At 42.9% G+C, this 13,295-nt stretch overlaps 1 protein-coding gene across 1 annotated transcript; it reads left to right on the top strand.

Moving 5' to 3' along the window:
* Window positions 1-94: 94 nt before the first annotated feature.
* Window positions 95-11,961, top strand: XRCC6 (X-ray repair cross complementing 6). Its single transcript, XM_061450704.1, has 12 exons — window positions 95-203; window positions 311-420; window positions 874-1,012; window positions 2,864-3,118; window positions 3,907-4,090; window positions 4,988-5,174; window positions 6,764-6,932; window positions 7,884-8,045; window positions 8,601-8,730; window positions 9,405-9,505; window positions 10,591-10,704; window positions 11,482-11,961. The coding sequence occupies exons 1-12, from the start codon at window positions 116-118 to the stop codon at window positions 11,685-11,687; spliced, it is 1,845 nt and encodes a 614-aa protein (XP_061306688.1). The 5' UTR covers window positions 95-115; the 3' UTR covers window positions 11,688-11,961.
* Window positions 11,962-13,295: the final 1,334 nt, after the last annotated feature.

The following is a 13,295-nucleotide window of genomic DNA, read 5'->3' as shown; positions in this document are numbered from 1 at the left end:
GTGCAGGGCTATTGGTCAGTGGCTCTGTGGAGGGCTGGTCCCGTGGTGAGTGGTTGGCTGAGCGTGGGGTGCTGGTGCTTGTGGTTCCGCTGGGCCTCGCGCGGGACCGGGAGCCATGTCGGATTGGGTGTCTTACTATCGGAGCGAGGGGCCGGAGGAGGAGGAGGAGGAGGAACAGGATGAGGAGAGGGCTGAGGCGGTCGGTAAGGGTTCACCCCCCATCCCAGGGGACAGGCCAGGGCCCGCTCTCTTCGGGGGTCAGCGGGTGGAGCGGGCCGCTGCTAAAGCTGTTCCCCTCCCTGTTCCATAGCGGATTACAAGTTCTTAGGTCGGGACAGCCTCATTTTCTTAGTGGATGCGTCCGAGGGCATGTTTGAGCCCGACGGGGACGGCGTGACTCCCTTTGACATGACCATCCAGGTAAGGCTGCTTGGGGAATCTCCGGGACCGGGTGGTCGCCCTGTCTGGTCTGTTGGTGTAAGGGCCCCGGGACGCTCGAGCAGCTCGAGGTTGAAGGATGGCTGTGGGACTGGAGGATCTGTTGCCTGGTGGGCCGTGTCCAGAGTTGTGAGGGAAACGTGTATAGAATGGGCGATGGATCCGCCCTTCGGCATGGATCTTGCTCGTAGAAAGGGAATGCTAATGCAAAAATACCCAAGGCTGTGTACTGGGATTCTTGAAAAACAAGAATCCCAAACTCTTTCTCCTGGGGAAACGTAGCTTAAAGCATTTGTTGTGGTTCTGTTTGCTAGAGTCTACTTGTATAAAGGCCTGATTGCCAAAGTCAGAACTGTTGCACCCTTACCACGGGTGATTTTCTTCATGCGTTGACCTGTGTGCATTTTTTTCTCCTTTTTTTCTTATTTTTTCCAGTGCATCTGGAGTGTGTACACCAGCAAAATCATTAGTAGTGACAGGGACTTGCTGGGCGTGGTGTTCTATGGCACAGAAAAGAACAAGAACTCAGCGGATTTCAAGCACGTCTATGTTCTTCAGGAGCTGGATAATCCAGGTAGAGGCAGTAAAGTGATACGAAAGTCACATAGAAAGATGGAGTAAGGAAATTGTGTAGCAGCACTGTCAGTAACTGGTCTCTGAAAACAGCTGTCAGATTAACGAAAAGGTTGCTATTACTGAGGTGTATTGGGGAAGGGTAGGTTTAGAAGTTTATTGAAAGCATGGGATCTTAGTAGGAGCTTAGCTTTGTCTGTTATAATTGGGTGAGATCCCTTTCCCATGTATTTTCTTCTATTTTAATGTGATGGTTCCCTTGCTGTGTGCTAAACCTAAGATCTTAGCAGAACTCTTGGAGACCCATCATGTATCTGCTGCACTTCAGAAAAGCATGTGTACATGCTAAGGTCCAGTGCATTCCAGGTGATGGAGAATACCACAGAATGGCTGAGGTTAGATGTGATTCCTGGAGGTTGTCTTCTCCAACCTTCTGGCTCAAGCAGGGTCAGCTAGAACAGGTTGTCCAATATGCTAACCTGTTTGGTGTGTTCCATCTCATATTTTCAGAACAAGTTTTGCAGTTCTTGAATTTAGCTCTTCCTTTTCTTAGAATTTCGTAGAATTAATCGTAGAATCATAGAATACCAGGTTGGAAGTGACCTCAAGGATCACCTGGTCCAACCTTTCTAGGTAGGCATGAACTAGACTAGATGTCCCACCACCCTGTCCAGCCAAATCTTGAAAGTGTCCAGTGTTGGGGAGTCCACCACTTCCCTGGGAGATGATTCGAGTACCTGATTCTTCTCATTGTGACAATTTTTTCTCTTGTGTCCAGTCAGTATCTCCCAAAGAGTAACTTGTGCCCATTAGCTTTCATCTTTTCCATGTGACTTCTTGTAAAAAGGGAGTCTCCATAATCTTTGTGGCCACCGTTTATTATTAATTATCTAGCATCTGCTTGAGAATGAGTGCCAGTTGCTGAATTGGAAAAGATAGGAGTGCAAAGAATGCATGCTAGTGGTTGCTGATTCTCTGACAGCAGTTTTGTGGGTGATTTTGTCTACTAGCTTTTAATAGCAGCCTTTATCTCTGAGGAGGTTTGATTTAGTTTTCGTAACTAGCAGGTTTAATAACACAGGGAGGTCTCCTGAAAGAACTGTACCTTGTCCTAGTTTCAGAATTAATTGCAACAGGGACCTGACAAGACTGCTTTAAGTTCTTCTGCCTTTTCTGGCAGCAGGCACCTTAGGCTTCTTGCTCATCCTTTTTTCCTCCTCTCTCCCTGCTTGCCTTTTGGCTTGCCTTAGAGGAAGTAGCTTGGCTGTGCTGATGAAGACAATGCAGGTGAGAGGTGGTGGCTGTTAAAAAGGAACAGAATTGTTTATTTGCTGCCCCTGGAGAGCAGCATGCTCTGGATAAGAAAAATAATACTGTAGTTAGTAAGCGTATAGTACATAATTATGAGCCTTCCAATGTGCTGTGGAGATGCAGGGTGTATTTCAGGCTCCTCTCCTCTCCCTGGTGGCGCAGCAGTCTGTTGTGCCTCTGCAGTGGGTGCAGTTACTGCCTTTCCTGCTGAGCACTTGTCCTTTGAGTGTAGAGGGTTTGTAATACTTGGATCCGTGCCTGTTTCCCTCCCCCAGCAGGAAGAGCCCCTCATTATTGCCAGGACACTTGTGTCCTCTTGGCCCTCGTAGGTACTTTCAGGTGGTAACTGGCTTGCAATATTGCAAACATTAGGCTATGCTGAACTGTTTTCTCAGATAGGTGTTGGAAGGGCATTGCCACAAAGGTGTGAGAGGACATTAGTCAGATATCAACTGCAAGGGCCCCGCGATGCACATTTGGAAGAGTTTGCAGTACTTCTTTCAGTATTTCTAATGTATATGAATGCTGTTATTCTCCTTAGGTGCAAAGCGTGTCCTAGAGCTGGACCAGTACAAGGGAGACAAAGGACAAATACTTTTCCATGACACCTTTGGCCACAATGCTGACTATTCACTGGGTGAAGCACTCTGGGCCTGCTCTAATCTCTTCAGTGATGTCCGAGTCAGATTGAGCCACAAAAGGATCATGCTCTTCACCAACGAGGATGACCCTCATGCCAATGACAGTGCTAAAGCCAAGCTGGCCCGAACCAGAGCTGGTGATCTGAGAGACACAGGTCATTATTTTCCCCTCTAATTTCAGGCAGAATAAAAGTGATGTATCCTTGCAGATGCTGATTGCATTGCAAGTTTGTGGTGGAAGAAGAACATAAAATCATCAGAACTGGCAAAGTTTTCTCAAACTTTCCAAATTAGAAATTTGGTATTTAAACTAAATTAGAAAATTTCCTATCCAATCTGGTATCCAACAACTAATGTTTGTTTTCTAGGATCTCTTTTTCTACTCTGATAGCATAAATCAGGACTTGAGAGGGCCATGGAAAACAAACTACTTTATTTCATTGTTCCACCATTTTCCAGGAAGAGAAAATGGCTCCATTTTGAATTAGCTGAAGAACAGAATCCTGAGCTTAGTGACTAGAGAGCAAATGCTTCTTTTATTCAACTGTGTAGCTGTGGTAACTAGTGCTCTTGGAGTTCAGCAGATGTGCTGGATTTAGAAGCTGTGAGGCTTAGTTAATCCATTAGCCCTTAAAACTGGGTATTTCTGAGCTTGTTACCTGCATCTGTGCCTGAAGCAGCCTCTTCATACACAATATTGTCCAGATTCTTAATTAGGGAGGAAACACTTTCTGTGCTATGTTGTTTAGACCGAAGTTGAAGAATGTCTTTTGCCTCTTTCCCTATAAAACTTTACATCTGGTGCAGGTGACAATTTGGAGCTTACTCCTTCATTAATTCTTTGTGTAAAGAGAGAAATCTGAGAATGCTGAGAAATAATGCCAATGTGGGGAAAAAGCTGTTTCTGTGATCCTCCTTCTCCTATCTTTTACTGTGTTTCTAGATATCATCCTGGACTTGATGCACTTAAAAAAGCCTGGAGGGTTCGATATCTCTCTGTTCTACAGGGATATAGTAAACATAGCAGAAGATGAGGACCTTGGGATCCAACCTGAGCAGTCAGAGAAACTGGAACATCTCATGAAGAAAGTACGAGCGAAGGAGACAAAGAAACGGACTTTAGCCAGGTTTGTCCCTAGTTATTCTAGATAATATTCTAGAAATTGTAGTTATTCTAGAAATACCCTAGACATTTCATTCAGTGGCGGGACCTGATGCCTCTTTAGACTGTGTCTCATTACCCTCCTCTGGAACAATTGGAATATAAAGACATCAGTGCTTGCATTCCTCAGTCTTAGTTCCTTAGGCCAATATTGGTATTTCTTCCCTAGCTTCCAAGGATATTTGTCTTTGGTGGGTGAGAAGAGTAGAGATTGAAGCTTGGCTTCCTTTTTTCCTCTGTGTGACGTCTTCTGTATCGAGCTTGTGCAGGCATGATCATTTTTTTAAAAATGACATTATTGCCAAGTAAAATACAAAAAGCTCTGCAACATGTGAAATAGTTTGTAATGAAATCTGATTGAAATGATGCTCTTCTTAGTGGTGTTAACTTAGAAAGAAGTGCCTCAATATGAATAGTAGGTATTTTGGCCTGTTATGAAATAGTTTCGTGTGGCCAGTCTGTCTAGGCACTTGGTGTGGATTCACATAGCCTTGATATTTCTGATCTCCTACTGTAAGATTAAAGATACTTTCAGAGAGATTAGAGGGATCTTGACAAAGCAGATAGAAAGTATTTTTGGAGCCACGCACTCCATAACAGTTGTGTTTTTAAATGAGTCAGTTCATAGCAGAATGATGTGAAAGCACATTAAGGGAGTGAGCTCCCCTTGACAGCCTAGTGTTTTTCTTAAATATATATTAAAAATCCCAAACTGAGCTGTTGCCACTGGCAGTCTTGCTCAGATACATGTGATTTTTGGGGGAGGAGGAGGAGGGCAGAGAAAATAAGTTCTCTGAGGAGATTACTTTCTTTGCAAGTGAACTTTCAGAAGCCTCAAGTCTGTATCTGCTTTTTTACACAGGTTAAATCTGTACCTGAACAAAGATCTGTCGCTTTCTGTTGGTGTTTACAACCTTCTTCACAAAGCTCACAAGCCCTATCCGGTGAAGCTTTATCGGGAAACTAATGAACTGGTTAAAATAAAAACAAGGATGTTTAATGCAAAAACAGGCAGCTTGCTCCTGCCTAGTGACACAAAAAGGGCTCAGGTAACATACTGATTATGTGCCTGCTTTTTCCTGTGATGCGGGGGAAGAGATGCTGGTTATCTTGCTGCTTTTGGTTATGTTTCTCTTTCAAGATCAGATGCAGAAATATTTACATATGTATGCCCCTGGGGACAGCCTGTTCACTTTGTAAGCTATGTATGAAAACAGGCCAAGAAAGTTGGGGCTGTTCAGCCTGGAGAAAAGGTTGTGTGGAGACCTCCTAGCAGCCTTCCAGTATCTGAAGGGGGCCTACAAGGATGCTGGAGAGGGACTCTTCATTAGGGACTGTAGTGTTAGGACAAGGGGTAATGGGTTTAAACAGGGAAAGTTCAGGTTAAATATGGGGAAGAAGTTCTTTACTGTGAGGGTGGTGAGGCACTGGAGTGGGTTGCCTAAGGAAATCGTGAATGCTCCATCCCTGTCAGTGTTCGAGGCCAGGTTGGACAGAGCCTTAGGCAACATGGTCTCGTGTGAGGCACCCCTGCCATGGCAGGGGGTTTGGTACTAGATAATCTTAAGGTCCTTTCCAACCAAAACTCTTCTATAATTCCGTGCAGACTAAGAGCGGGTTGTTTTTCTAGCTTGGCTGTCAAAGAAAGCAGAGCTACTAGTGGAAATGTGCTTAGAGAGACAGGTCATTTCTGACCTGCAGAACCAGGCTTTCAGAGCTTGACCTTATGTGGCCTTGTGCTGTCACTGCTCATTTTATTTTTGGATTCACTAGGAACAGATTTTGGCCATTTTATTGATCAGACAAGTGTGAATCATAGGAGGTGGGGGAGTGTTGGAGCTTTTTTCCAAACAAGAACAAAAAAGGGTATATTACCTTTGGGTTTTTCTTTTGTTATTTTATTCTTTGCTTTGTCTTTCTGCTTGATAGTTCGGCTGATGTAGATTTAATGTCACGTTCTGTTTAGGCACTGCCTTATTTCAAAGTAGGATATGCAGTTGCTAGGTATATTGTCACAAGTGCACAAATACGTTTTTTCATGCCAGAGGCTCTTAAAGTTGTTGTCTTAGGATTAAATATTGTTTATGCTGGGCATTAGTTTCTTCAGATAAAGTAAAGGAGATGAAAAAAAAGCTGGACATTAAGCCGTGATGTCTAACTTCAGCAGCTAGACTACAATATGTTTTTGTGACCTATCAAAAGCATTGTTCCTTGGTCACTGTTTCTGCCAAGAGTAGATAGCTGATGTGCATCTGCTGAAGCAAGCGTAGAATCAGCACCTCTGAAAATGTCTGGTCCAACCCAGTCTAGAGCAAGACTCACAAAGCCAGATCAGGTTGCTCAGGTTTGTTTGGGGCAGCTCTGAAGAACTCCAAGGAATGGACATGGCCTCTCTGTGCCAGGGCTTAACCGTTGTCTTTAGGAAAGTGCATTTTGCTGATGTCCAGGTGGAATTTCCCTTGGGATCACAGACTGAGGCTTGCCACTTCCATGTGCACTAATGATGAGACTTCGCTCTGTCTTGTCTGAAATCCTTTTTTTCAATAGTGGAAGACAGCAATTGCATCCTCTTCTGCTCCCTCCCCCTGCAAGTTTTTTTTATGCTGCCAGCACTACTATCTGCTCTTCCCTGGTTTAGACATATGGAAACCGACAGATTGTGCTGGAGAAAGAGGAAACAGAAGAATTAAGACGGTTTGGTTCTCCAGGCTTGTATCTGATTGGTTTCAAACCACTGTCAATGCTAAAACAGCACCACCATATCAGGCCCTCCCAGTTCATCTATCCTGAGGAGTCCCTAATAAATGGTAAGTAAAGATAGCAAGAGAAGATTCACCACTTCGTATTAGGGTAACCAGCTGATTCATAGTGGTTTTGAGCCTTTGGAGAGCGAGTGTAAAATCTTTGTCTAATATAAAAACTTGCTAATGCTGAAAAGTATGGAATTTACTGTTACTGACCCGCTCAGCTGCGGATTAATTCTCGTTTTCTTCAGTAGCTGAAGAGCTGATTAGATTTTGTGTTTCATCCATCATGACAAGCAGCTAATCAAAACTATGCAGAATTAGCAGAACTTTATGGGCTTGTGAAGAGAGGAGAGGATGCTTAGGACTGCTTTTTCTCCCCTTTTTACATGTGCATGAAAGTCTGCTTATTGAGAAATACAGTATTAATGCATCCCAAACTTCAGTAGTAAAGAAAAAATTCTAGCTCCTCAATCTACTGGTGGATAGAGAAGGCTGAGTTATGACCAAATATTTTGTGGTGTCTGGCTAACAATCTTTACACTAGGTTCCCCAGCTTTTCAGGTTCCTGAATCAAACACCTCACTTACATGTCAGTCTTTTCTTGACCACCAAATATGGTAAAAGACAAAGTAAATGTGTGCATCAAGAGAGGAATACTGCAGTCTGAATTCTTAGTGCTACTTCTACAAAGGTTCTATGATGTGCTGCTGCTATGATGTCTCACCAGAACAGAAAGAGGCTTTTTAGACACCTGTTTACAGCTTTAAATAGTATTTGATAGCTCAGATGCTCATGATTTCATTTCTCACTAGATTTCTCACTGCTGTGGTTAGGATTGACACTAGTGTTGTCATTTCTGAGGGCTCCCCCTTCCAAAAGCTGCTTTTTACCTCTCCAATATTTCAGCCATTTCAAAGAAGTCACAGGTTTTGAAACTATAATGTCTGGGCTTACTTTCCTGAACAAAGGACCAAAGCTGTTAGTCTGACCAGTGTAGTCTTTACTTTGCAGGGAGTACAACGCTATTTAATGCCTTACTGATGAAATGCCTGGAGAGGGAAATGATGATACTGTGCAGATATACTGCCCGGCAGAACAGCCCTCCTCGCTTTGTGGCCCTAATTCCCCAGGAGGAAGAGGTGGATGAGCAGAAAGTGCAGATAGCTCCTCCAGGTATGGGAAAAGATGCTGCCTTTCCCTGCATCCATTCAGCTGAGTGCAGAATGATTAAGGAGCAAAGGCAGACTCTTGCTCTTTTGCATTTTCTTACCTCTTTTAAGTTAAAAATCCTCTTCTGGGAGGGTGTAAACTAGGGAAGTAACACTGCTTGTGTACAAAGTAAAGCATTTCAGAAATAACATGTGAACACTCAATTTTCACACAAGCCTTTATCAAGCTTATATCCAGTGAGAGATGGGGAAGGTGGACAAGTTGATCTCCTTCATACAAAGCGACTCGCAAGTATACCACTCTTAGCTATGCATTCAGTTGGAATCTCTTTCAATAAGACGTTAGTGATGTTGATTATATACATTGAGATTGGGATTGAATGCCACGCTGTAGGTGCTAGGAAGTGTTACGGATCGCTGTTGTGTACAACAAAACAGCTAGCTAGTTTGGAGTCAGCAGACCTAGGCAGATAATAAGTATCTTGGCCTTTCCCATAAAGGATCATTTTGAGGCCGTGATTCTGTATAACTGTTCTCTTGCTCCCTCTCTTCTATGTAGGCTTCCACATCATCTTCCTCCCATACGCAGATGACAAGCGGAAAGTTGATTTTACAGTAAAGGTGCCAGCCAGTCGAGAGCAGGTGGACAAAATGAAGGAAATAGTTCAAAAACTCCGTTTCAAATACAGGTATATGGAGATAAATAGCATGCAGGGGGTAGCATGGGGAAGAAAGCACAATGCTGTTTGCTCTTTTGCACACATTGGTCAGCTGTGGTGTCCACGAGATGAGACTTTGGTGTATTTTGATGCAAATTGCTTCCCTTTGCAATAGCTTTGTCCAAACTTTATTCTTAATAATTTTGAATACCCAGGCACCACATGCTTTATGTAGCACGTTCTGGAGCTCTTTACAGTATTGCCCTTGTTGTCTGGGCTGTTGTCATTTGTTGCAGAGGTTTCGCATTTTATTGTGGTTCTGCCAATCTATTGCAGATCAGATTGGGATTGTTTAAATTAGAGCACGTTAGAGGGAATAGTTGGGCCTTTTTCATTATAGCAAGGATACTTTTTATGAAGTGCTCTTATGGGAGATCCTTTCCTAGGTATGTGGAAAGTAGTATAGCTGTTATTAAAGTCTTCATTTCTCCACTGTCTCCATTTCTCTCACACAGCTTTCTAATGGGGTTGATGCATGACAGGATAGTGATTCAGCAGGTAAATTGAAAAGAGAAAAAGCAGTTCTGATGAGATGGATTGTCGGAGGAGAAAGAGGGTAGTTTTACTTGAAAGAAGTTGGGGGTAGATCTTACATGTCTGTCTTCTTGGCTGCATGCATTGATGTTTTGGGGGGTTCTTGACAGGACTGACAGCTTTGAGAACCCAGTTTTGCAGCAGCACTTCAGGAATCTGGAGGCTTTGGCACTGGATATGCTCGAACCAGAACAAGCTGAGGATCTTACAAGTGAGAATTATTGGTGGATGCAAAGGGAGGTGGGGCAGAAAGCTCTTGGCTTAGTTTGAAGTCAGAGATGTGCTACTAGAAACCCAAAGTCTTTTAAAAATACTTCAGTTGTGTGCAGTTTCAAGATGTAGAATTCTGTATGTGTCCGTTCTGAAACATTGAAACCTTACTTTCTAATGCTGTCACTTTCAAGATAAAGGAAAAATTGTTCACTTTACCCTCCAAAATTAAATTTGAATCACCTTTTTTCTATGGTGACAAGATTTTTTTCATAAATTCCTTTCTTCAAGAATCTAATTAATATTTCAGTCTGATAAATGGACAGAACTACTGAGAGAATTATTGTGGAGGAGGCAGTGATGCCACCTTGTGGCTGTGAGAGTTCCTAGGTAAGAGTGTCTTGTTAAAGGTTAGAAACCTATTCTTGAAGGAGAAATTCCTTTTTTAAAACGATGTTGTACTCCAGCAACAGTGTTAGAGTAACTACTTGTCTCTTCTGAAGGACACCTAACAAATTATCTAGGTTTCTGGCAAGATATCATACCAATACATGACAGAAACAAGCTGGTTTGCCTCAAACTACTTGCAACCTTAGATAGTAACCTGTTGTATTCTAAATATTTAAGATAAGACCTGGGTAGCAGTGTAGGCAAGTGGGAGATTTTTTATGACACTTCCAGCTTGTCAGTGTCAGTTTTGTTCTATGTATGTATGTCTTATTCAGGAAATGTGCGAGTCCATTACATAACATATGATACAGATTTTTGGTATTATCAAAAGCTGTACATTTCTCATCTGTGGGTATCATAACATAGGTCTTTGCATTTCACATGCTTGCAAGACGCTTGCTAGTTATTACAGAGACACAATTGTATTGGTGATAGAATCATAGAATCACAGAATGGTTAGGATTGTAAGGGACCTTAAAGCTCATCCAGTTCTAACCCCCTTCCAGTAGACCAGGTTGCTCCAAACCCCATTCAACCTGGCCTTGAACACTGCCAGGGATGGGGTATGATGGCCTTGTTTAGAATTTCCTGTCATCACTATATTTTTTGAGAGGGCAAACCTTTCTCTTTTACCAGTGCCAAAGGTTGAAGAGATGAACCGCAGGTTGGGCAACCTGGTGGAGGAGTTTAAGGAGCTGGTTTATCCCCCTGACTACAATCCCAATGGGAAGGCTGTAAAGCAAAACCAAGGTAAGTGATGGTGATGCAGACACACAACACGATGTCTGTATGTTGTTTAGAAGCCTGAAGTTTCAAGTTCATCTCATAGTTTAAAGAAGCCACTTGTGTGACAGCCTTCCTACTCCTCTTCACAAGGAAGTGGATTTATACCCAGTAGTGATTCTCAGGGAGTAGAGGAGATTCCAGTATCCAGTTGGAGAGCTGCTGGAATGAGAAAGTGCATAGTGAAGTATTGGAAGCAATGTGGGTAAATGATTGAAATTTTTTATTTTATTTTAATTTTGGGGGTGTTTTTTTTTTTTGTGCCAGAGTAATAAAATTGTTCATGCTTTCGGTTTGTGTTGGTGAGGAAGCAGACTTTTATGCATGGGCTGTTTAGTGAGTCCAGGATGAGCATCTTTAGGGCTGAATGGCTAAGTAATGCTGAAGTACGTGCGTAGTCTGGGAGTCTATGAAACTGCATGAAGTGGGAGTGTCAGTTAGCTGAGCTCTCGGTGGAAGCATTGCATTCTGCTGTCTCAATGAGAATCCCTTAAAAGTTTCATTTTGGGGTGATCTTTCCATCAGGACACAAAGTTTCATACTTGTTTGAAATTACTCCTATCAGTGAAAAGCTACATGACTTGCGTAGTGAGTGACACCTGCTTCTTAAAACAAAATGTGGAAACTAGGTCTGTGAGCTGTTAAAGTACCATGTGCTAACTGCCATTAACAGTGTTGTGTATAAGAAACACTGATGTCTTTCTATGAAGCGACTTTAAAATCTTGGTGATCTAAAATTTCTAGCTTCTGATGGTCCAGCAAAGAAGAGGCTCAAGGTAGAAATCTCAAAAGATGAGCTGCGGAGTCATGTACAGGAGGGCACTCTGGGCAAGTTCACTGTACCTGTTCTGAAGGATGCATGCAAGCTTTATGGGCTGAAGGGTGGGGGGAAGAAGCAGGAGCTCATGGATGCATTAACGGAATACTTTAATGGCATTAAGCAGGAGTGAAAGGCCCTGGTTGACTTCAGTCTAAGATTGTGGTTGTCTAATGTGGATGCTTATGTGTCTGTTTAATCTTGCTGAGGAGAAGGCGACTAAATGTTGCTGAACCAGGCAGTGGAGAAATTTTTTACTCTTAGTTGTGAAATATCTCTGCAAAATTGGATTCTGTTCACAATAGCCAAAGGCAGAATTAAAGTCCCTGCTAACTCAGGTCCCCCATTGCAAGTGAACAGAGTTGTGCCTTCCTTGTGTCTCAATAAAAGTTATTTTGGACTTCTTACTTTGCAACACTGGCTATACCATCTTTGCATCATAACAACAGCAAAACTTGGCGTTTTCAGAGTTCAGTGTGAGTAAGAAGAAAGAATGATTTGTGTTAATGGCCCCCCATGAGTTCAAGCAGCCAGTCAAGTATGTGTGCTAACAGACGGTTTAGATGGGGTGTGTTACTCTCCTACTCTCCAAAACAACCAGTCAGTATCAGTACTTGTAATCAGATCGGGTTGTCTTCCACCATTGGCATTACAAAAATTACCAGCAGATCATAAAGTAGAAAATCATTATGGGAAGCGGTTGCCCATTGTTTGGACAACAAGCCAGCACTTCATGAAGCTGCACAGCCAGGTTTTCCATTTTTAAATTTGCAATAGCAAAAGCTGGTTTTAAAAAGGGGGGAAATCATATTCCCTGGAAGGCTGCAAGCACTTACCCCAGTTAAGTTACTTAGATGGCACAGAGCTTTTTACCTCTGCAGCGAGTCATATGATTGCGCAGGCCTCTGTACTCAGATCTGTGCTTTAAAAACAGAAAAATGGCAAGCTGTAGAGAGTAGCTCTTGTTATCTCCAGTTGATTTTTGTTTTTGTAATCATACTTATGGAAGCTGCACATGGGGCTATGTTTTGGTTTTTGAACTTCCACCCATGGCATGCTCCACATGTCTTGTGGTGCAAGATGACTAAAACCAAGTCACTGATCTTGCTCTAGAAAACACTACTAATTGTTTAGCTGAACTGTAAATTTCTACAGGATGCAGACATGGGATACATGAGGTGTCGTTTTGGTCTGTGTAGGGTCAGTGTTCTGGGATTCCTGTTTGGCACAGAAACTATTAGGCAGCGTATTAGAGAATTAAGCCATGTATTAAGGTTGTGCCAGTGCTGTAGTGTGTGGCACATGTATCGGAGCCAGCTCTGAACCACTCACAGCCCTTGCACTGTGATCACCCTAGCTGTGCCAGCATGCTGCTCACTTCCACTGCCACAGCTCCTCTCCAAAGAGCAGGTGGCCCCCATTGAGCTCTGCAGCACTGGAGCTATGCATAGTGCATTCTACTTCCAATCATCCTGCATTATAGTAGTTATTTTTAATAAAAATCTGTCTAAGCAATCGATTCCTTTGCTGAAGGGCAAAGGAAGTTACTAGAAACACTTGTCGTAGCAAGACTTGAAGGCAATAAAACAGCGAGTGTCCTGGCCTTAATTCTGTGAATTTTCATTCCCCAACTGCCCATGTTAACTCTTGGCTTGCTAACCCCCAGGCACAGCATGTTCCAGGTTTTGGATGATTGTGGCATGTTTGTTCTACATTATTAGATCTTCCTCCTGGCTTTTTG

The sequence above is a fragment of the Pezoporus flaviventris genome, unplaced genomic scaffold (assembly GCF_033815535.1).
Source record: "Pezoporus flaviventris isolate CSIRO_AGI_PZ_B2104156 unplaced genomic scaffold, CSIRO_AGI_Pfla_v1 ptg000011l, whole genome shotgun sequence".
NCBI lineage: Eukaryota > Metazoa > Chordata > Aves > Psittaciformes > Psittacidae > Pezoporus > Pezoporus flaviventris.
Note: the sequence above shows the minus strand (reverse complement) of the source record. Positions and strands in the feature narration are given on the sequence as shown.

What these genes read in the sequence shown, in the direction of transcription:
- XRCC6 (XM_061450704.1), top strand. Translation starts at nt 116, where the DNA reads ATGTCGGATTGGGTGTCTTACTATCGGAGCGAGGGGCCGGAGGAGGAG. An exon ending in GGAGAGGGCTGAGGCGGTCG is followed by an intron (nt 204 to 310) that starts GTAAGGGTTCAC and finishes CCTGTTCCATAG; the next exon opens with CGGATTACAAGTTCTTAGGT. An exon ending in GTGACACAAAAAGGGCTCAG is followed by an intron (nt 5,175 to 6,763) that starts GTAACATACTGA and finishes TCCCTGGTTTAG; the next exon opens with ACATATGGAAACCGACAGAT.